Source organism: Lithobates pipiens, unplaced genomic scaffold (genome assembly GCF_037356315.1).
Source record: "Lithobates pipiens isolate NorthernLeopardFrog02 unplaced genomic scaffold, aLitPip1_a1.2 Scaffold_11, whole genome shotgun sequence".
In the NCBI taxonomy this organism is placed as follows: Eukaryota; Metazoa; Chordata; class Amphibia; order Anura; family Ranidae; genus Lithobates; species Lithobates pipiens.
In genome coordinates, this window is record NW_027507696.1 from 1,832,855 (window position 1) to 1,857,877 (window position 25,023).

Here is a 25,023-nt window from a genome sequence, read left to right on the forward strand (position 1 = left end):
AGAAGTCTCTCCACTTGTTATATGAAAGAATCGGTAAACTCTGCAATATAGATCGTCAGAGGGGTTGAATCGAGATCACAATTTTTTTTTAACGATTAATTGTGCAGCTCTAATGGTTCATACTTTGTCTTTCCAGTTGATTATCTGTTTTGCATTTTTGCTCCTCTTACAGGTGGCCTGTTCTTTTCGCTGAGTATGTGGATGGTCATCTGTTTCTTTAGAAGCCAATGTAAGAACAAAGTGACAAATATATCTGAATCTAAGTGTAATTTACAAAGCTCCATGGAAAAGGGGGAAGGACATGTCAATTCACAAGATAACCACAACCTCGTATTTGAAAATCGCCTACAAGATACAACAGAGAACAGGCCGGTTGGTCCTTTGCAAGAGCTTGATTTAAATAACAGAGATATTGAACGTCCCAGTTCAGTACAAAGCCCTCAACATTTCCAGTGTGGAAAGCATAAAACAGAAGATGAATTGGATAATATTGTGTATTCTGCCTTCAGGGCTGATAAATCCAAAATGGAAGGCATTTCCAAATGTATAAGTGCTCCAATGTTGTTCCCTTGTTTTAGTAAGCCCTCCAAAGTTTCTCTTTTGAAGGCTGAGGAGCCTATGTCCCTAATGACCACAAATGTCCACCATGATGTTACAGTATCTTCCTTTGAGGATTCCATTTTTCCAAGTCAAGTAAGCAGCGAGCCTATATCTCCAACAACCACAAAAGTCAATTCAGACCTGACATTATTTCCCAACAATGATCATGCTCAACTAGAAGCAACAGAACCAAGTTGTGACATGACAGGAGTCTCGAGTATAAATACTGCAGGTATATTTCCTACAGACAAATGTCACCGTCATGGAGTAAAATTGAACACTGAAGCTGAGATCGACCAGAAGCCATCCGAGAAATCTCATGAGGATTTTAATCATGAAAAAGGTAAGAGTCCAGTGTAATAGATTGCTTGGTGTTATTGTCTAAGCCCTTGTACACACGGTCGGACATTCTGACAACAAAATCCATCGGATTTTGTCCGAAACTGGTGTTGCATACACACGGTCGGACAAAGTTGTCGGAAAATCCGATCGTACGTAACGTGACGACGGGACTACTTTCAGGCAAGTAGCCAATATCTTTGGTCTAGGAATTTGATCTGAGCATGCGTGCACTTTGTCCGATCGGAATTCTCTACACACAATCGGACAAAGTCCGATCGGATCATGTTGTCGTAAAGTTTTATAGCCCAGCTCTAAAACTTTGTTGGTCGGATATTCCGATGGAAACAGTCCAATGGAGCCCACACACGGTCGGATTATCCGACAACACGGTCCGATCGGACATTTTCCGTCGGAATGTCCGACCGTGTGTACAAGGGCTTAGAGAATTTATGTATGCAATACCTTGTGATTTAATACCTATTGTTTGCAGGTAAACTCTACTTTTGTTGAAAAAAAAAAAAATCTATTTAACATACATAAATAAAACAATTACAGTTAACGTTTTTTATTTCAATTTGCAGCCACTCAAAAATGCTTTCTTTTAATTTGGCAACCTTTTCCCACCTGTATCAGCACTCTCTCTTCAGACCAAGTCATCTTGTAGTACAGTACCTTTTTAATATAGATTTGTGGAGTCAGCGTCGACATGGAAAATGAGTTGTATCTTGTGCTAGTGGGACAACATTGTGGTGAAGGTCTAATGCCATATAGTCCTGTACAGTTGTGACTTGGTTTTGTGCATTATTGCAACCTAAAAGCATTCTGTACACCACTGATGTACAGAATGTCCCCAGAACTTTAATTAGTTGCTTCTGTGATTGGCTCACTGCTTTTCTCAAAGTCTGCACTGAGGTACAATCTACATTTTAGCCCTTGTACACACGGTCGGACATTCCGACGGACCAAGTTTTCCAGCTGGGCCATAAAATTTTCCGACAACATGATCCGATCGTACTTTGTCCGATCGTTTGTAGAGAATTCCGATCGTACAAAGTGCCACGCATGCTCAGATCAAATTCCTAGACCAGGGATCTGCAATTAGCGGACCTCCAGCTGTTGCAAAACTACAAGTCCGGAAACGGTCGGATTATCCGACCGACAAAGTTTTAGAGCTGGGCTATAAAATTTTCCGATAACATGATCCGATCGGACTTTGTCCGATCGTTTGTAGGGAATTCCGATCGGACAAAGTGCCACGCATGCTCAGATCAAATTACGGGACCAAAGCTATTGGCTACTAGCCTCAACGTAGTCCCGTCGTAATGAAATAACGTCATTACGTTCCGAACGATCGTTTTTTCCGACAACTTTGTCTGACCGTGTGTATGCAACACAAGTTTCGGACAAAATCCGACGGATTTTGTTGTCGGAATGTCCGACCCTGTGGACGGGGGCTTAGACATCCCCTGCAAAAAGAGTTTCCTGATTGCCTAGGTTCTTTTCCTCAAGGGATGCAGACCCTGATGCTTTCCTCATAAAACTGTGTTTTTCTCAGGTGATAACGAAGGCTGACCTCCCATACACACATCAGTTTGAGAAAGGACTTGGTGACGCAAACATCTTTTTCTTTTTTTTTTTTAAATATGAATCAGCAACAAAGTTTGCTTAAAACAGTAGATACAGTGCATCCGGAAAGCGCTTCACTTTTTCCACATTTTGTTATAGCCTTATTCCAAAATGCATAAAATTCATTATTTATTATTCTAGAAACTAGGGATGCACCGAATGGGTTTTTTGGTGCCGAAACCGATACCGAAAATGAAAAATACTCTAGGCTGAAAACCGAAACAGCACCGATACCGAAAATGACTGTTTTTAAAAGAATATTTTTATACAGGAGGTGGTCAGAGACTGAGGACATGGTACAGGAGGTGGTCAGAGACTGGGGACATGGTACAGGAGGTGGTCAGAGACTGGGGACATGGTACAGGAGGTGGTCAGAGACTGGGGACATGGTACAGGAGGTGGTCAGAGACTGGGGACATGGTACAGGAGGTGGTCAGAGACTGGGGACATGGTACAGGAGGTGGTCAGAGACTGGGGACATGGTACAGGAGGTGGTCAGAGACTGGGGACATGGTACAGGAGGTGGTCAGAGACTGGGGACATGGTACAGGAGGTGGTCAGACTGGGGACACGGTATAGGAGATGGTCAGAGACTGGGGACGTGGTACAGGAGGCATCCCCCATTGCAGCCAGTGTGCTCCATTGCAGCCAATTGCAGCCAGTGTGCCCAATTGCAGCCAGTGTGCCCCATTGCAGCCTGTGTGCCATTTTGCAGCCAGCCTGTGCACTGTGTGCAGGGAAGAGAGCCGCCTCCGCCACCTGTTTGATAACAGCGCGGGGAACATCACAGCTTTCATTTCAATAGCTGTGTGTTCCCGGCCGCGCGCTGTCACACGCAGCGCCTCCCCCTTGTCCGGGCACTTTGATAGACAGATCATCCATCCAATCCTGCGGATGATCTGTCTATCTAAGTGCCCGGACAAGGGGGAGGGGCTGCGTGTGACGGCGCGCGGCCGGGAACACACAGCTATTGAAATGAAAGCTGTGATGTTCCCCGCGCTGTGATCAAACAGGCGGCGGAGGTGGCTCTCCTGCGCTATACACCCCCCATGATGGGCGTCACCAGGGGCGAGGGCGGAGCCCCGCCCCCACCCAGGCCACGCCCCATTTTCGGCTCCATTATCGGACGTTTTTCTCTTTCGGCAAATTGCCGAAAAGGGCATTTTCGGCCGATATGTTTCGGCGGCCGAAATTTCGGTGCATCACTACTAGAAACAATACCCTATAATGACAATGTTAAAGAAGTTGGTTTGAAATCTTTGCATATTTATTAAAAATAAACAAAATCACACGTACATAAGTATTCACAACCTTTGCTCACTCAAGGACATAGAGTTGTCCCATAACCACTCCTTTGTTATCTTGGCTGTGTGCTTAGGGGTCGTTGTCCTGTTGGAAGGTGAACATTCGCCCCAGTCTGAGGTCCAGAGCGCTCTGGAGCAGATTTTCATCAAGGATGTCTCTGTACATTGCTGTATTCATCTTTCCCTCAATCCTGACTAATCTCCCAGTTCCTGTGCTGCCACCACCATGCTTCACTGTAGGGATGGTATTGACCAGGTGATGAGTGCTTCCTGGTTTCCTCTAGACATGACGCTTGCTGTTCAGGCCAAAGGGTTCAATCTTTGTTTCATCAGACCAGAGAATTTTGTTTCTCATGGTCAGAGTTCTTCAGGTGCCTTTTGGGAAACTCAAGGCAGGCTGTCATGTGCCTTTTACTGAGGAGTGGCTTCCGTCTGGCCACTCTACCATACAGGCCTGATTGGTGGAGTGCTGCAGGGATGGCTGTTCTTCTGGAAGGTTCTCCTCTTTCCACAGAGAAATGCTGTAGCTCTGTGAGAGTGACCATCGGTTTCTTGGTCACTTCCTAGACTAAGGCCCATCTCCCCCGATCGCTCAGTTTGGCGAGGAGGCACACTCTAGGAAGAGTCCTGGTTGGTCCAAACTTCTTCCATTTATGGAAGATAGAGGCCATTGTGTTTATTCAGACCTTCAATGCTGCAGAAATGTTACTGTCCCCTTCCCCAGATCTCTGCATCCATACAATCCTGTTGAAGGTTTGCATTGAAGGTCCAAATAAGCACAGCCTTCCAGAAGAACAGCCATCGCTGCAGCACTTCACCAATCAGGCCTGTATGGTAGAGTGGCCAGGCAGAAGCCACTCCTCAGTAAAAGGCACATCTTGGCCCACCTGGACTTTCCCAAAGGGCACATGAAGGACTCGGAGACCACGAGAAACAAAATTCTCTGGTCTGATGAAACAAAGATTGAACTCTTTGGCCTGAATAGCAAGCGTCATGTCAATAGGAAACCAGGCACCGCTCATCACCTGGCCAATACATCCCTACAGTGAAGTATGGTGGTGGCAGCATCATGTTTTTCAGCGACAGGAACTGGGAGACTAGTCAGGATTGAGGGAAAGATGAATGATGCAATGTACAAAGACATCCTTGATGAAAACCTGCTCCAGAGCGCTCTGGACCTCAGACTGAGGCGAAGGTTCATCTACCAAAAGGACAACAACCCCTAAGCACACAGCCAAGATAACAAAGGCGTGGCTATGGGACAACTCTGTGAATGTCCTTGAGTGGCCCAGTCAGAGCCCAGACTTGAAGCCGAACATCTCTGGAGAGATCATGAAAATGGCTGTGCACCGACGCTCCTCATCCAACTGATGGTGCTGGAAAGGTCCTGCCAAAAAGAATGGGAGAAACTGCCCAAAAATAGGTGTGCCGAGCTTGTAGCATCATAATCAAAAAGATTTTAGGCTGTAATTGGTGCCACTGGTGCTTCAACCAAAGTATTGAGCAAAGGCTGTGAATACTTATGTACATGTGATTTTGTTTTTTATTTTTAACCACTTGCCGCCCACCATATGGCAAAATGACGAGGGCAAAGTGGTTTTAATATCCTGACCGGACGTCATATGATGTGATCAGGATATTAAGCCGCTGCACGCCCCCGGGGGCGCGCATCGTGGCGATCGTTGTTGCAGGGTGTCGGTCTGACACCCCGCAACTACGATCTCGGTAAAGAGTCTCCGACGAAGACTCTTTACCACGTGATCAGCCGTGTCCAATCACAGTGTAAATAGGAAGAGCCGGTGATCGGCTTTCCCTCACTCGCGTCTGTCAGATGCGAGTAGAGGAGAGACAATCGGCTGCTCCTCTGACAGGGGGGGGGTCTGTGCTGATCGATTATCAGCACAGCCCCCCCGAGGATGCCCACACTGGACCACCAGGGACGCCACCAGACCACCAGGGGATGCCCAGGACCAGGTATGCCCCCCTAGACCACCAGGGATGCCAGCCACTGCCCATAATGAATGCCAATCAGTGCCCACAATTGGCATCACTGATTGGCATGCATTGTTTGGCACTGATTGGCATCCATCCCTACAATACTTTAAAATACAATGCCGCCTATCAGTGTCCATCCGTGCCGCCTATCCATACCGCCCATCCATGACAATCCGTGCCACCTATCGGTGCCTATTTGTGCCACCTATCAGTGTCTATCTGTGTCGCATATCAGTGCCACCTATCAGCCTCACTTCATTGGCGCCACCTCATCTGTGCCGCCTTATCAGTGCCCATCAGTGAAGGAGAAAACGTACTTATTTACAAAGTTTTGTAACTGAAACATGTTTTTTTTTTTCAAGATTTTGTCTTTTTTTATTTGTTTAGCAGAAAATAAAAACCCCAGAGGCGATCAAATACCACCAAAAGAAAGCTCTATTTGTGGGAACAAAATGATAAAAATTTAGTTTGGGTACAGTGTAGCATGACCGCGCAATTGTCATTCAAAGTGCGACAGCGCTGAAAGCTCAAAATTGGTCTGGGCAGGAAGGTGTATAAGTGCCCCCCTGTATTGAAGTGGTTAAATAATTTGCAAAGATTTTAAACCAACTTCTTTCACATTGTCATTATGGGGTATTGTTTCTAGAATTTCGATGGAAATAATGAATTGAATGCATTTTGGAATAGGGCTGTAACATAACAAAATGTGTAAAAAGTGAAGCACTATGAATACTTTCCGGATGAGCTGTATAGACCACCTAGGACAGTGATGGGCAACCTTTTTGGCGTGGTGTGTCAAAAATCGGCAAAAAATCGAGCATAACTCGCGTGGTGTGTCACTTCGACAAAAAAAACATAATTTTGCGCAATTTATAGTTTAAACTACAAAAATGCATAATTGCAATATATAATTGTATTTAATAAACCAAAAACAAATTATTTAACATACCTGCTTAGTAACTTCTTTGTTCATCAGTCGATTTCGTATGTTGCCCTTGATATTATTGAACTTGTTTGGGGTGCCGTGAACCAGGGCTGTGGAGTCGGCTGCTTCCAGCTCCACGTCCTCATCAACATGCCGCTCCAGCCCGCCCCTGCTATGAATATTCCTAGTGACGCGAGGGCGAAGATTATGAATATTCATAGCGGGGGCGGGCCGGAGCGGCATGTTGATGAGGACGTGGAGCTGGAAGCAGCAGACTCCACAGCCCTGCCGTGAACTGAGATAAGTGAGGGGGAGGGCGAATTCTTTAAAGCAGAGGTCCACCCTAAAGTGGACCTTCCGCTCATCGGAACCCTCCCCCCCTCCGGTGCCACAATCGGCACCTTTCAGGGGGGAGGGGGGTGCAGTTACCTGGATAATCCAGGTAACTGCACCCACTTCCGGGATAGCTCTCTGCGGAAAGGGGCGTAACTTACGCCCCTTTCCGCAAGTGCCCGCCCCTTCCCGCAAGTGCCCCGCTGCCTGCTGGGAAACACACAGATCCCTGAGTCAGCTGGGAGCGTCCTTATTGCGCAGCGCGATTCGCGCATGTGCAGTAGGGAACCGGGAAATGAAGCCGAAAGGCTCCATTTCCTGATTCCCATACCCAAGATGGCGGCGGCAGCACCCGACAGACGACCTAGAGATCGGCTTCGGGTGCCGACATCGGGGGCGCGCTGGACAGGTAAGTGTCACTATTTTAAAAGTCAGCAGCTGCAGTATTTGTAGCTGTTGGCTTTAAAAAAAAAAAAAAAAACGCGGAGTCCCGGTGGACTCCCGCTTTAACTAACCTGCCTATTAGTGACTTTTTTGTTGCTGAATTTCATTGGCTAAATCTTCAATTGAAGGTTGGTATTTTGTACACTTCAGGCCCAAGAAAGCGCTACTAACCTCATCTGTCAATCTGTTTCTTTTGTTGGTTTTGATATTATTTAACCACTACAATACAGGGCACTTTCACCCCCTTCCTTCCCAGCCCAATTTTCAGCTTTCAGCGCTCTAGCGCTTTCAGTGACAATTGCGCGGTCATGCTACACTGTACCCAAATGAAATTGTTATCATTTTGTTCGCACAAATAGAGCTTTATTTTGGTGTTATTTATTCACGACTCCGTTTTTTTTTTTTTGCGATATAAGCGCAAAAATAGCGGAAATTTGGAAAAAAAACAATATTTTCTTTTTTCTATTTGAAAAGAAATCCAATAAAATCAAATTTTGTCATAAATTTAAGCCAAAATGTATTCTGCTACATGTTTTTGGTAAACAAAATTCCGTTAAGTGTATAATAATTGGTTTGTGTGATCACGGACATATGTACGCAAATGATCATGTATATATGTGTGCAGGTGATCACGTACATATGTGTGCAGATAATCATTGGAACATGTGATTTTAGTGGGACATATGTGGGGGACATGTTTTTATTATTGGGGACATGTGTTTTTATTATTAGGGACATGTGTTTTTATTATTTGGGGACATGTATGTTTTGGGGACATGTGTGTTTTGGGGACATATGTGGGGACTGTGTTTGTACTGTGTGGTGTGTTGTGTGTTTACACTACACTGATGATCAGTGAGTAAAAAGCTGTAAAAAGCAGCCCATACTCACTGATCATCAGCCGGCTGCAGCGTTCTGCTCTCCTCTCCTCAGCGGTGACTTCCGTGTGAGGAGAGGAGAGCCGATTGCCTAGCAACCGGCTGTTTGTTTACATCACATGACGGCCGTGATTGGACACGGCCGTCATGTGATCAGGAGGGCCAATCACAGAGCCCTCCTGCCGATCTGAGATGTGCTGTGTCCGGGTGACACGAGCACATCGGGATCGCGCCGCTGCGTGGGCGCGCGCGCGCGATCCCGCTACTCCTGAAGGACGTTCCTGAACGTCCTATCAGGAGTAGACGGCTCCCACCCGGCCAGTTATATATGCATTGGCCGGGTGGGAAGTGGTTAATGCTGAGAATAAGGTCTCACAAAAGTACGTAGAAGGAAAAATTGTGAGTAAAGCTGTTGCTATATTTGTCAGGGTGCTAAAAGTGTCTGGTAGTCTGTTCCAGGCACTCCAAATTTCCTGTTCGTAGTGGCACTCATCTTTATTCTCCAAGCGGCCCCTTTCCAGATTCTCAAGCTTTGACCTCAAGTCGACAAACACCTGAGCCCAGATGCTGTCTTTTAAATTCTGCAAGCTGCATCTCCAAATCATCTATTTGCATCCATTGGAAACCATTTAATTCCAAACTATTGTAGACTACTACATCCGGATACTTAATTATTTTCATGGTCTGTTCTAGGCTTCTAAATTGACTAAATCTATCAGTAAACTGGTCAAGTAACGAGTCTAAAACATGCTGGTACTTCATATGCAAGAGTTCCACTTCATTTCGTACAGCTGCACTGGCCTTCTCAAAATGCTTTTGTACTCGAGGAAAATACTTATACGTTTTAGTTTCTACATCTCGCTTGAAAATTTTTACTTTACTTTCAAAAGCTTTTATGTATCCAAACATAACATCAATACTTTTGCCAAAACCTTGTAACTTTAAGTTCAGTTCATTAACATGAACAGAGAGATCTGTAAAAAAAACATCAGGGTGTTGACCCACTTATCATCATTGAGCTGAGGAAAGTTTCCCAGATCCTTCTCTTCAAGAAATACCTTCATTTCTTCAAAGCACTCCACAAAGCGCTCAAGAACCTTGCCTCGGCTCAGCCATCTTACATTATTGTACATCAGCAGTCCACTGTAGGTGGAATCAACCTCCTGTAAAAGTGCTGAAAATTCTCGCTTGTGAAGGGGGCGAGCAGCTATTAAATTAACTATTTTTGTTAGAACTGACATTAAGTCATTTAAGTCAGTGAATCCTGCCTTGGCACATAAAGCCTCCTGATGGATAATACAATGAAAAGGCACAATCGCATGTCCAATAGCTTCTGTAAACAATTTCACAAATCAAACGTTTTACCCCCACCATGTTTGGGGCACCATCTGTCGTCACTGACACAACTTTAGATATATCAATGCTCAGGTCGCAGAATGTTTGCATAACAACCTTACATATTTCGCTTCCTGATGTACTTGTTGGCACTGATACTAACTGTGACAGTGGGGTCACTTTGGGACACAGGGTGAATAAAAGAAACCCCCGATATGGTCTGTGATAGCCATATTCAAGGCTGTATAATACATTGTATACTGTATGTGGGGGTTAAGTGTCATTGTTGTGAGGAATTAAGTTGTTTTGCATTTCTATTGTTCATTTAAGTCTATCCTTGTGTGTATTGTAAAGTGCCAGACAGACTGGCTGCTAACCCTTTGTGAAAAGATGTGTATTGGGTGGGATTGTTTGAAGCCTAGCAGACGTCTTGGGAAGCTGGGCTCTTGTTCATGTTAAAACATGTGCCTTAGAATTGTGTATAAAAATACAATGTTGGTTTTTAATAAATTGATTCCTACTTCAGCAGAGACATAGTGCGTCTCGTCTTGTTGCCAGAGGGATCGGCTCCTATAGGAAAGGGTCGTTTAACTTTGGATATTGGTACCGATTGGATGGGTGTCTCGGAGAGGGAACATCGCAAACGGCGTTAACCCCCTTTATATTAGGGGACCCGTTACACTAACTTTATCAACTCTTCTCTCATTGTGTGACCATCAGAATATCGACCAATAATGGCCAACTGAGCATGCAATGTGACATCAGTAGTTTCATCAAGAGAGATGGAAAAATATTTACAATTCCTTATGTCTCTCTTTAATTGCTGTTGTACGTTTGTGTTCAGTCTCATTATTCGGTCTTTTATGATATTTCTACTGAGTGGTAACTCAGATATTCTCTTAATAATTGCATCTTTATTCTGCATATCGTGAAATAGAACTGGCGCACATCTTAGGAGAGTTTCTTTAACCACTTGGGATCCGCGCTATTGCAAAATGACGGCAACAGCGCGGACCCACATTTCCGGGACTACATCTATTGACGTCGTCCCGGATACGAGCGGCCTGCGCGCCCCCTGAGGGGCGCGCTCTGTGATCGGCGAGTCCGTGAGACTCGCCTGATCACCGATCCATGTAAGGGGTCGATCCCGACCCCTTATCACGTGATCAGCTGTCAGCCAATGACAGCTGATCATGTGATAAAACGGAGCCGGTAATCGGCTAGTATTCCTCCTCGCGCTGACAGCGCGAGGAGAAAAAAAAAAAGCCGATCGCCGGCGGCCGTGTTCGGGACATCAGTCCCGATCACGGCCAGCAATTTAAGCGGACACCTGCCCCCTGCCAGTGCCCACCTGCCACCCGCAGTGCCATCCTGAAATAAAGTAAGTGCCCCCCTGTCAGTGCCACCCAGCAGTGCCCATAGTGCCCACAGTGCCACCCAGCAGTGCCACCCACAGTGCCACCCAAAATCTGCCTCAAAGGTGCTGCACCCCAGTGCCGCCCATCAGTGCCCAGCAGTGCCGCCCATCAGTGCCCAGCAGTGCCACCTATCAGAGCCACCTATCAGTGCCCATCAGTCCCATCTATCTGTGGTACCTATCAGTGCCCATCCGTGCCACCCATCCGTGCCACTTATCCGTGCCACCCATCCGTGCCATCTTATCTGTGCCCATCTTTGCCCATCAGTGCCGCCTTATCTGTGCCCATCGGTGCCGCCTTATCTGTGCCTATTAGTGCCGCCTTAACTATGCCTATCAGTGCCCACCAGTGCAGCCTATCAGTGCCCACCAATGCAGCCCATCAGTGCCCACCAATGCAGCCCATCAGTGCCCACCAATGCAGCCTATCAGTGCCGCCTAATCAGCGCACTTCAATGAAGGAGAAAAATGACCCGTTTGCAAAATTTTATAACAAACTATTAAAACATGATTTTTTTTTTTTTTGCATCTTTTTTTGTTTGTTTAGCAAAAAATAAAACTCCGAGCTGTAACTAAATACCACCAAAAGAAAGCTCTATTTGTGGGAAAAAAATGATAAAAATTTCATTTGGGTGCAGTGTTGTATGACCGCGTAATTGTCACTCAAAGTGCATCAGCGCTGAAAGCTGAAAATTGGTCTGGGCAGGAGGGGGGTTTAAGTGCCCAGTAAGCAAGTGGTTAATAAATTCTCCCTCATTAAGCGCTTTTGCATGCTGAGCTATGGAGTGAGCAATGCTCAAACTTGCAGAGTTTAAATTTGTAGAGCCTTTTATAAATTTAAGGATGGAGTTAGATTGGCTCTTATAAAGGTGTAGCTTCCTGGAAATGTATTCCCTCCTTTCATCCTCACGTTTTTCCAAGAGCTGGGAATAATTAGTTTCAAAATGTCTATTTATATTCCACGTTCTGCTTACTACCGTTTCAGTACATAGAACGCAAAATGATCTGCCATTTTTTTCTATAATGCCATACATCTCGCTCCATGTCTCTTGAAAGGGTCGGCCACTGCTACTACCACTCCCTTTACTTAACCTTTGTTTTTTAATTTTTGGGTGCTCCTCAGTGGGCCAGTGACAGCAGATTTATAGATAGCTTGTTAGGCTAGTTAACCCCTAATTGGCTAACACAAACTCCCCCTCACTTATCTCAGTTATTGTGGGCAATCACAAGTCCATGGCACCCCAATAGTTGCTGCTAATGGTGCTCCGCTGTTCCCTGCTGTGGTGCGGTCGTAAACCGGCAGTCCCAGGAGTCTGTGCTGGCCTGACTGGAGAGAGGCGCGCACTGTTGCCGCGCTCCTCTCCTGCGGGTCCTCCCTCGCCGTGCTGATGACGTGTGTGCGCACGGCACGCACGCCTTACCAGCAGCCCCTGCGCTCAGAAAGGGAAGGCGATACAGTGAGTGAGTGAGTGTGGGAAATCGCACGTCCCGCCCCCCCGTTCCTCCAGCAGAGATTCTTTCATCCTCGGCGGCCGTGCAGGAGCCGAGGATGAAGCGCTGTGCGTGTCACCCCAAATGGCTACGCGTGTCAGCACTGACACGCGTGTCATAGGTTCGCCATCACTGACCTAGGATGAGCTTGTATTTTTCTCAGCAAAAGTGGAGTTGCATTTTGAGTATGTAAGGTTGAATGAAAGCAACATATTTTGAAAACAGTTTTTAAAGCCTATCATGCTGTTTTTTTTCTTCTGTTTAGGCCTAGTAAGATACTTTGAAACACAAATTGAGCTGATGGGAAAAATGATCAATGAAGCCCACATTGTAGAAGATAAAATAATAGAGGACACCTTATCACAATATAGAAAATCTGAAGTTTCAAAGGCATTTGGTAAAAAATCTAAAACTTGGTCCTCATTGTATGATTCAGAGAACAATTCGGTCATTTTTCAATCAAAGACTGAACAAGAACCCAAAAGACCTATTGTGTGTAATGAGAGTAACATCGATCAAACGGGAGAAACACACGGAAGCTATTTTAGGAAAGAAATGCAAGAATATTCAAAGATCACTGATGACGTCGGCAACATTAAAGGGGAAAAATATATTTTATCAGATGACCAAAGCCAATGGAAATATAATGCACACCCTTCTGACTGCCAGGACATTGATGATGAACAACCTGGACCTTCAAATGTCATTCAAAGCGAAAGGGTCAAAAATAAGCAACACCAGGCCCTGCTACATGCTCAGACAATAAGAGAGAATTTGTGGAAATACCACAAAAATTGCTGCGATGAATATCAACCATGCCAAACTGCATCTAAAGTTTTGAAACAAATAAAAGCGTTAGAAAAGACGCAGCTCATGCAGAAAACCAAGCAGAGCCCCCCTTTAGATGAAGACCTTCTTGAAGGTAATGGACACATTGCTTTCAATCTCTTTGTCAGACTTTCACAGAGGAAGTCTTGCAAGAAAGCTCAGATGCCTCCATGGAAATAGCCTGATTAAAAATGGTAAAGGTTATTTTATGCATGGATTATAAATTCCGGTTTAAAATAGTTACATTATCAGTGCTGGGATTTAATAGGGAAACGCTCTCTTGCTTTGCTATACATTAAAGTGGATGTAAACCCTTACAAACCACTTTGACCTACAGGTAAGCCTAGATTAAGGCTTACCTGTAGGTCCAAGAAATATCTCCTAAACCAGGGATATGCAATTAGTGGACCTCCAGCTGTTGCAAAACTACAAGTCCCATCATTCCTCTGCCTCTGGGTGTCATGCTTGTGGCTGTCAGAGTCTTGCTAGGCCTCATGGGACTAGTAGTTTTGCAACAGCTGGAGGTGTGCTAATTGCATATCACTGTCCTAAACTTACACGGTTTAGGAGATTTTTACAAAAAGACAGGCACCGCTGTCTACGGCGCATGTGCCGTAGACAGTGGCGCACGGGCGCACTGAGCAGGCCGCAGATCACAGCGATATGCCGCTCGTGACGGCTCCCGTGCGCATGTGCTGGAGTGACGTCGTCGTGGCAAATCACAGCGCCGGAGCAGCGAGACCTGGAAGTCACTCCGGGATACATGGCAGCGGTGAAGATGAAGAAGGAGGACCGCTTCGGGGGCTTCGTTCTCAGGTAAGTTATTCATAATGAGCTAGTATGCTATGCATACTAGCTCATTATGCCTTTGCCTTGCATGTTACATTTAAAAATATATATATATATATATAAAGTGCCTTTACTTCCTCTTTAAAGGAGAAGAATGGGAATCAGGGTTATTGCAGTTTTATACTTGTCTAGGTGGATGCAGCATCGGACCTATGCTGCATCTGTCCCCGGCCTCTCTGCACTGAGAACCGGTCCATCGAACACCACCAATGGCTTGGAGCTCCTGTCAATCAGCATCTCTCCTGCTCTGCTCCTCCACGCTCACTGGAGTACTGAGCTGTGGAGAGGCGGGGAGCAGCCGTCCAGGCACCTGTTGGATCCAGACTCCCGGAGTCGGGATGACGCGGTGCCTGGACTGATCTGTGTGACGTCAGCAGAGAGCAGACTTCAGACCGCTCCCTGCTAAAAACGGGTCACAGGAGTGCAAAACAAATTGCAGTCTTGTGGCCCATAGGAGAAGACCAGCCAAACGAGCTCATGCTGGACTTCTTTAATTCTTAAAGCGGGGTTCCACCCTAAAGTGGAACTTCTGCTCATCGGAACCCTCCCCCCCTCCGGTGTCACAGTTGGCACCTTTCAGTGGGGAGGGGGGTGCAGATACCTGTCTAAGACCGGTATTTGCACCCACTTCCGGGCATAGACTCCCACGGGAGTCTATGCTTCTTCCTGTGCCACCGCGCTGTCTGCTGGGACACAAACGGGTCCCAGAGACAGCGCGGACCATTCCTATTGCGGTGCGTGACTCGCGCATGCGCAGTAGGGAACCGGGAAGTGAAGCCGCAACATTTTACTTCCTGATTCCCTCACCTAGAATGGAGGCGGAAGCAGCCGAGACCCGAGCGATCGATCGGCCTCGGCTGCTGGCATTGCTGGACCCCGGGACAGGTGAGTGTCCATTTATTAAGTCAGCAGCTGCAGTATTTATAGCTGCTGGCTTTTAATAATTTGTTTTGTAGGTGGAATCCCTCTTTAAGACAATACCAAAGTACCTGCGTGTTATTGTGTAAATTTCATCACAAACCTTTCCCATTCAAAGAATTTATTTTTTTGGGGGTGCACAATTATTCTGACTGTTGGCTATTTCTTTAATATCACAATTTTTTCCCATTTGAACATGACCATTCCTACCTGCCATTTATATTATTTTATCTCCTTCCCGCCTTCCGGGGGTTATATCGGGATGATGCCCGCACCTGCAGGCATCATCCCGGTACCGTTTTTTACAGCGGGCGATTGGCTATCCAGCCATAACAACCGAAGCGGCTAAAAGCCGCTCGGCTGTTATGCCGGAGGAGCGGGAGGGGATGTCACCCCCCTCCCGCCTCTGTTACCGGGGGGCCCGCTCAATCGGGAGCACCGATCGCACATCCGATGCCTCCGGCTGCTGGGGAGGAACTGGAATGAAGCAGTTATCGGTTTCATTCCGGTCTCCTAGTCGTAAACACGGAAGCGACGTCATGACGTCACTTCCCATTTACTCGGCTGCCAATGGCGCCGGTTTTAAAAAAATATACAGTATTCAGAATCGTCGTTTTCGGCGATCTGAATACTTTGAAGTGTAAAGGAGGGATCGGGGGTCTAAAAGACTCCATAAAGAGTACCTGTCACCACCTATTACTGTCACAAGGGATGTTTACATTCATTGTGACAGCAATAAAAGTGATAAAAAAAAAGCCAAACAATTTATTAATTTTAAAATAAATAAATAAAACCTTTTTTTTTTAAAGCGCCCGCTGTCCCGTGAGCTTGCGAAGCAAAGAAAACGCATACAGAAGTCGCGCCCGCATATGTAAACGGTGTTCAAATCACACATGTGAGGTATCGCCGTGATCGTCAGAGCGAGAGCAATAATTCTAGCACTAGACCTCCTCTGTAAAGCTAACATGGTAACCGTAAAAAATTTTTAAAGCGTCGCCTATTGAGATTTTTAGGTACCGTACTTTGTCGTCATTCCAAGAGTGCGTGCAATTATAAAGTATGACATGTTTGGTATCTATTTACTCGGCGTAACATTATCTTTCACATTATGCAAAAAAATTGGGCTAATTTTACTGTTTCGTTTTTTTTAAATTCATGAAAGTGTCCCTTTTCCCAAAAAGTTGCGTTTAAAACACCGCTGCGCAAATACCGTGTGACATAAAATATTGCAACAATCACGTTTTATTCTCTAGAGTCTCTGCTAAAAAAAATATAGTAATTTTCCAGCAAAGAATATGGATTTTAACTTGTAAACACCAAATGCCAAAAATAGGCTTAGTCATGAAAGGGTTATACACACAAGGTACAGTAACTTTCATAAATCCCCTTGTTTTCAAACTGCTCTAAAGTGAAGGGTTACGGCACTGTAGTTTGTATTGCCTTTTGTTAAAGCGGAGGTCCACCCTAAAGTGGACCTTCCGCTCATTGGAATCCTCCCCCTTTCCGGCGCCACAATTGGCACCTTTCAGGGGGGAGGGGGGTGCAGGTACCTGTACAGTACAGGTATCTGCACCCACTTCCTGGATAGCTCTCTGCGGAAAGGGGCGTAGATTACACCCCTTTCCGAAAGTCCCCCGCTGCCTGCTGGGAAACACACGGATCCCAGAGGCAGCGGGTCCATCCTCATTGCACAGTGCGACTCGTGCATGCGCAGTAGGGAACCGGGAAATTAAGCCGAAAGGCTCCACTTCCTGATTCCCATACCCAAGATGGCGGCGGCAGCAGCACCCGAGAGACGATCGAGAGATCGGCTTCGGGTGCCGACATCGTGGGTGCGCTGGGAGGGTAAGTGTCACTATTTTAAAAGTCAGCAGCTGCAGTATTTGTAGCTGCTGGCTTTAAAAAAAAAAAAAAACGTGCACTCCCGGCGGACTCCCGCTTTAATTGCAGATAAAGTTAAGATTTCTGTGGCCACTTCTCAATTTCAGTTAGCTCGCCGGTGCTGTTGTCTCACGTTTTTTTTTTTTTTTTAAAAGCCAGCAGCTACAAATACTGCAGCTGCTGACTTTAAAAATAGTGACACTTACCCGCTCAGCGCGCCCGCGATGTCGGCACCCGAAGCCGATCTCTAGATCGTCTCTCGGGTGCTGCCGCTGCCATCTTGGGTATGGGAATCAGGAAGTGGAGCCTATCGGCTTCATTTCCCGGTTCCCTACTGCGCGAGTCGCGCTGCGCAATAAGGACGGTCCCCGCTGCCTCTGGGATCTGTGTGTTTCCCAGCAGGCAGCGGGGCACTTGCGGAAAGGGGCGGGCACTTGCGGAAAGGGGTGTAATCTATGCCCCTTTCCGCAGAGAGCTATCCCGGAAGTGGGTGCAGATACCTGTACTGTACAGGTATCTGCACCCCCCCTCCCCTCTGAAAGGTGCCAATTGTGGCGCCGGAGGGGGGGAGGGTTCCGATGAGCGGAAGGTCCACTTTAGGGTGGAGCTCCGCTTTAAATGGATTTCTCACTAAAGTCAATGTAAAACTCACCTACAGCAAATGTTTCTAAGATTACAAGGTGCTGAAGTGTTAAGGCGATGGATCAAAATTTGGCTGGTTCAGCAGGGAATGGCACAAATTCCATCCATGAGAGGAATTCCTCTATCCACCTTGAATGTGTGGATGGGGGAATGGATTCATTTTCTTCCTTTCAACCTGCTGCAATGCATGTGGAGCCACATTGGATACTATGCTTGATATGTACTTGGGGAGTATAAATCTCTCATCAAGTTAAAATGAAGGGCTCTGATATGGTTCATGGTTCTGAAACATGTCGGTCACAGTGTGTATTTGCACAGGACCACACTAGGTAGACTAGTTGCCTTGGTGTGACTTGTTCCTTGGTCTGTATGCCAATTTGCAGATTGTGTGAGATAAAGCCCCAACCGTGGAGCTAAGCCTTTGTCATTCGGTGGTTAAAGTGATTGTAAGGGTTTGTGTATTTTTTTTTTTTTTTTTAAACAACAAACCTATACTTACCTCCACTGTGCAGCTCGTTTTTCACAGAGTGGCCCCTCGTCTTTTGGTGTTCCCCGGCGGATCTTGCGTCTCCACCCCACATCAGATAACCTCCTAGGACAGTGATGGCGAACCTTGGCACTCCAGATGTTTTGGAACTACATTTCCCATGATGCTCTAGTACCTTGCATTGTAGTGGAGCATCATGGGAAATGTAGTTCCAAAACATCTGGGGTGCCAAGGTTCACCATCACTGTCCTAGGAAAAGTGCGCTCCCGAGTCCAGCGTTTGCGTCCATAGACACACATGCTGGACTCGGCCCTACGTCATTGGATTTGATTGACAGCCGGGGAGTAGCCAATGGCTGCGCTGCTATTAATCTATCCAATTAGGACACCGGCCCGGAGCTGGTGTGCTCATTCCCGTCTCGCAAATTTCAGGGATCAGGTAAGTATAAGGGGGGCTTGGGGGCACTGCTGCCTTAAAAAAAAAATGTTTTCACCTGAATGCATAGAATGCAGTCAGGTGAAACAACGGCGAGGGTTTACCACCCCTTTAAAAGTCAAAACTTTTGACTTTGCTCTGAATTGATAGCATTTGAGAGTTGAATGGCAGAGGGTGGGGCATAGCACCAGGAGGGACAAGTCTTCATTTTTAATTGGACAGAAATTGAGTTCCTGTGTATAGCCCTGACCTAGCATCCAAAGCAGACCCCACAGTGACACAGCAATTGATTTGAAGACACAGTCATCACTCTTGTTACCTTTTTTTTTTTTTTTTTAACATTTGCACCCCTTTCACACCAGGGCGTTTTGCAGGCGTTATAGCGTTAGAAATAGCGCCTGCAATCCGCCCTAAAGAAGCTGCACCATTGTGTGCAGTGTGAAAGCCCTGAGGACTTTCACACTGGAGCGGTGCGCTGGCAGGACGTCAGAAAAAAGTCCTGCCAGCAGCTTCTTTGGAGCGGTGAAGGAGCGGTGTGTTTACCGCTCCTCCACCGCTGCTCCCCATTGAAATCAGTGGGGCAGCGCTGTAATGCTGCCGGCAAAACGCTGGTATTGTGGCGTATTGCCGGCGGTTTTAACCCTTTCACGGCCGCTAGCGGGGGGTAAAAGCGCCCCGCTAGCGGCCGAAATGCACCGCTAATCTGGCGGTAAAACGCCGCTATTTTAAGGGGCGGTGTGGTGTGAAAGGGGTCTTAGGGTCAGGTTAATTTTAACAAACTTCTTCAGTCATTTTGAGCTAGGTGAGGAGCACATTTTAACCACTTGACCACTGGGCACTTAAACCCCCCTAATAACCAGACCAATTTTCAGCTTTCGGTGCTCTCACATTTTGAATGACACACTGTACCTATATGAAATTGTTGTCCTTTTTTTCACATAAATAGAGCTTTCTTTTGGTGTTATTTAATCACGGCTAGGTTTTTTATTTTTGTGTGCTATAAAATTAAAAAGACAGAAATTTCTGTTATAAAATTTAGCAAATTAGTAATTTTTCTTCTTAAATTTTGGCCAACATTTATACTACTACATATGTTTGGTAAAAATAAGTACAAATTGTGTATATTATTACGTATATATATATATATATATTTTATTTGGTCTTTGTGAAAGTTATAGAGTCTACAAGCTATGGTGCCAATATCTGAAAATGTATCACACCAAGTACTGACGGCCTATCTCATTTTTTGAGACCCTAACATGCCAGAATAGTACAAATACCCCCCAAATGACCTATTTTTGTAAAGAAGACATTCCTAGGTATTTAGTAATGGGCATGGTGAGTTTTTTGAAGTTGTCATTTTTTCCCACAATTTTTTGCAATATGAAGATTTTTTTTTGTTCACAAAATTGTTATATTAGCAGGTTATTTCTCATACACAGCATATGCATACCACAAATTACACCCCAAAATACATTCTGCTATTACTCCCGAGTATGTCGATGCCACATGTGTGAGACTTTTACACAGTGTGGCCACATACAGAGGCCCAACATGCAGGGAGCACCCAGGCCAATTCTGACATTTCTCTCCTACATGTAAAAATCATAATTTCTTTGCTGAAAAATGACATAGAACCCCAACAAATTATATATATTTTTTTAGCAAAGACCCTAGAGAATACAATGGCGGTTGTTGCAACTTGTTATCTTGCATGGCATTTGTGCAGCAATTTTTCAAACATGTTTTTGTAGGCAAAAAAACAAACAGGAAAGTTGGCCCAATGTTTTTGCATAATGTGAAGTTACGCCGTGTAAATAGATACAGTGGTGTGAAAAAGTGTTTGCCCCCTTCCTCATTTCCTGTTCCTTTGCATGTTTGTCACACTTAAGTGTTTCGGAACATCAAACCAATTTAAACAATAGTCAAGGACAACACAAGTAAACACAAAATGCAATTTGTAAATGAAGGTGTTTATTATTAAAGGTGAAAAAAAATCCAAACCATCATGGCCCTGTGTGAAAAAGTGATTGCCCCCCTTGTTAAAACATACTATAACTGTGGTTGTCCACACCTGAGTTCAATTTCTCTAGCCACACCCAGGCCTGATTATTGCCACACCTGTTCACAATCAAGGCATCACTTAAATAGGAGCTGCTTGACACAGTAAGGTCCACCAGAAGATCCTTAAAAGCTACACATCATGCCGAGACCCAAAGAAATTCAGGAACAATTGAGAAAGAAAGTAATTGAGATCTATCAGTCTGGAAAGGGTTATAAAGCCATTTCCAAAGCTTTGGGAATCCAGCGAACCACAGTGAGAGCCATTATCCACAAATGGCGAAGACATGGAACAGTGGTGAACCTTCCCAGGAGTGGCCGGCCGCCCAAAATTACCCCAAGAGCGCAGCGACGACTCATCCAAGAGGTCACAAAAGACCCCACAACAACGTCCAAGGAACTGCAGGCCTCACTTGCCTCAGTTAAGGTCAGCGTTCATGCCTCCACCATCAGGAAAAGACTGGGCAAAAATGGCCTGCATGGCAGAGTTCCAAGGAGAAAACCACTGCTGAGCAAAAAGAACATCAAAGCTCGTCTCAATTTCTCCACAACACATCTTGATGATCCCCAAGACTTTTGGGACAACATTCTGTGGACCGATGAGACAAAAGTGGAACTCTTTGGAAGGTGTGTGTCCAAGTATATCTGGCGTAGAAGGAACACTGCATTTCATAAAAAGAACATTATACCAACAGTAAAATATGGTGGTGGTAGTGTGATGGTCTGGGGCTGTTTTGCTGCTTCAGGACCTGGAAGACTTGCCGTGATAAAAGGAACTATGAATTCTGCTGTCTACCAAGAGATCCTGAAGGAGAATGTCCGACCATCTGTTCGTGTACTCAAGCTGAAACGAACTTGGGTTCTGCAGCAGGACAATGATCCTAAACACACCAGCAAGTCCACCACCGAATGGCTGAAGAAAAACAAAATGAAGACTTTGGAGTGGCCTAGCCAAAGTCCTGACCTGAATCCTATTGAGATGTTGTGGTATGACCTTAAAAAGGCCGTTCATGCTCGAAAACCCTCTAATGTAACTGAATTAGGACAATTCTGCAAAGATGAGTGGGCCAAAATTCCTCCAGGACGCTGTAAAAGCCTCATTGCACGTTATCGCAAACGCTTGGTTGCAGTTGTTGCGGCTAAGGGTGGCCCAACCAGTTATTAGGTTTAGGGGGCAATCACTTTTTCACACAGGGCCATGATGGTTTGGATTTTTTTTCACCTTTAATAATAAACACCTTCATTTACAAATTGCATTTTGTGTTTACTTGTGTTGTCCTTGACTATTGTTTAAATTGATTTGATGTTCCGAAACACTTAAGTGTGACAAACATGCAAAGGAACAGGAAATGAGGAAGGGGGCAAACACTTTTTCACACCACTGTACCTAACATTTCACCCTTCAAAATTGCACACACTCGTGGAATGGCGCCAAACTTCGCTACTTAAAAATCCCCATAGGCGATGCTTTAAATTTTTTTACTGGTTCCATCTTTTGAGTTACAGAGGAGGTCTAGGGTCAATATTATTGCTCTTGCTCTAACATTCGCAGCGATACCTCACATGTGTGGTTTGAACACCGTTGTTATATGTGGTCGGGACTTGTGTATGCGTTTGCTTCTGCCTGCGAGGACAGGGGCACTTTAAAAAAAAAAAAGTTTTTTTTATTGTTCATTTTACTTTATTTTAGTTTGACACTTTTTTCCCCCAAAATAATTTTTTTGATCACTTTTATACCTATTACAAGGAATACATCCCTTATAATAGGAATATGGCATAACAGGTCCTCTTTACAGTGAGATATTGGGTCAATAAGACCTCACATCTCACCTCTAGGCTGGTCATAAATAAAAAAAACGATCCTGGCTTCGATTTGTAGCGGTGAGGACCAGAGGGCGGCGGGAGGGGGGGGGACGTCCCCTCTCGCGTCCCATAAGAACGATCAAGCAGCAGAACAGCCACTATGATTATTCTTATGGTGTACGGAATCGCCAGCTGAAAAAGTGGATATCTGATGCCTGTAGCTGCAGGCATCATTCAGATATCCCCACACAAATTCAAGGACGTAATATGACGGCTGGCATGCGGGAAGTGGTTAAAAAATAACACAAAGTTGTCCATTTATACAATATTTCTAACACATAGCACATACGTACAAAAAAATTACACCCCAAAATAGATTCTCCTACTCCTGAATGAATGAATGAAAATATTTGTAAAGCACACAACGTAAACTGAATCGCCTCAAGGCGCTGTGAAGAGCTTAGTTGTCATCAACTAGAAGAGGAAGGTCTTGAGTTTTTTCTTAAAGGCCTGGTGGTTTTCTTCCAGGCGGATGTTGGTTGGTAGAGCATTCCATAGCCGAGGTCCTTGGACAGCGCATCTCCAATCCCCCTTCGATTTGTATCGTGCCTTGGGAACGAGGAGGAGATTTTTGTTAGATAATCGTAGACAGCGGTTTGGTGTGTAATTATTTATCTTCTCAATTAGGTATTGAGGAGCGTCTTTATGCACGCATTTGTGGGTGAGGCAGAGGGTCTTGAATGTGATCCGATTCTTTACAGTTAGCCAATGTAGGCTAACCTCAGGGAAGGGGAGATTGATTCCCAGGTTTTTTTCCTGTTATCAGCCTTGCCGCCGTGTTTTGGATAAGTTGTAATTGTGCAAGTTGGATTGTATGGAATATTGGGGTAATCCTATATAAAGTGAGTTTGCGTCGTCCAGTCGTGAATTAATGACTGTTCCAACTACCACTGCTTTGTCCTTCTGTGGGATGAACGGGATTAGTCTGCGTAGCAGATGGTGAGCACTACTAACTACTACTCCTATTTGTGCATCCATTGACATTTGTGAGTCCAAAATGACCCCGAGACTCTTCGCCTTGGTCTTTGGGGAGATGGTTTGCCCAAAGATGGCGGGTGGTGTCCAGGAGGACTTGGTTACAGAGTTATGGTTTGAGTGTAGGATGAGAAGTTCTGTTTTTGATTCGTTGAGTTTGAGCGAGTTGGTGGTCATCCAGTCTTCTATTAAATTGAGGTAATTTTCTAGTTGTTGGTGATGGTCTCTTTGTCCGGTGATACGGAAGTAAAGTTGCGTGTAGTCAGCGTACGAGTGGAAGCAGAGGTCTGAAACTCTGATGATTTGGAGGAGTGGGCGGATGTATATGTTGAAGAGGACTGGCGACAAGGGCGATCCTTGAGGGACTCCGCAAGCGACTGCCCGGGATTCAGAGGTGAGTTCTCCTAGTTTTACTGTCTGCCAACGATTTCCTAGGAAGGATGCGAACCATTGAAGATCTGAGCCTTTGACTCCTGCAACTTCTGTGAGGCGGCTGAGTAGAGTAATGTGGTCGACTGTATCAAATGCTGCGCTGAGGTCTAACAGTACCAGGAGACATGATTCTCCGTCATCCGCTGCCTTGAGGGCGTCTTCCCAAATCTTGAGGAGAGCTGTTTCTGTTCCATGGCCCGGGCGGAAGCCTGATTGCAGTGGGTCCAGGAGTTTGTGTGTATCCAGGTGTCGTCGTAACTGTTGTACTACTGCTTTCTCCATGATCTTGGAAATGGTGTTTAGGCTTGTTATTGGTCTACGGTTGTTTGGGTCCTGAGGGTCGAGGTTAGGTTTCTTTTGCAGGGGTTTGACGATGCCTTGTTTGAGGGCGCTGGGAACGATCCCTTCTTGGAATGACCGGTTAATGAGGTGCGTTATGGTGGGAGCCACGATGTCGGAACATTCTTTCAAGTAGTTTTGTGGGTATGATGTCAATTGGTGATGTACTGTTGCTGAGTTTATTGATGATGTTTTTAGTGGTGTCCGCGGTAATTGGGGTCAGGGAAAACTTTGGCAGTAGTGGGATGTTGGTGTAGATATTCTCTTTTTGCTTTTGATGGCTGAGATTGGCTGTTTTCGTCTGATAAATAGTTTTCCTGATGGTTTCGATTTTGTCGATGAAAAAGTCAGACAGTTTGTTGCAGTAATCTTGGGGTTCCTCCTGAGTAAGGCGATACCATATGTGCGAGACTTCCACAGCCTGGCCACATACAGAGGCCAAGCATGGCTGGGTATGACCGAGTATGGCTAAGCATGGCCGACTATGGCTTGGTATAACCGAGTATTGCAGATTATGACTGGTATGGTATTATGACTGGCAGGGTATGCAGAGTATTGGAGAGTCAATTGTCACTGAACAGTGCTGTGGGCACTACAGATCCAGCCCACAGTGCTGCTGCCAC

At 45.5% G+C, this 25,023-nt stretch overlaps 1 protein-coding gene across 1 annotated transcript in view; it reads left to right on the forward strand.

The window, feature by feature from the left end:
- Positions 1 to 25,023, forward strand: part of LOC143959432 (uncharacterized) — a 75,726-nt gene that overhangs the window by 45,358 nt on the left and 5,345 nt on the right. The window contains exons 4-5 of the mRNA XM_077468079.1: positions 173 to 943; positions 12,956 to 13,612. Of these exons, the coding sequence (XP_077324205.1) occupies positions 173 to 943; positions 12,956 to 13,612 (1,428 nt within the window). The remainder of the gene's footprint in view (positions 1 to 172; positions 944 to 12,955; positions 13,613 to 25,023) is intronic.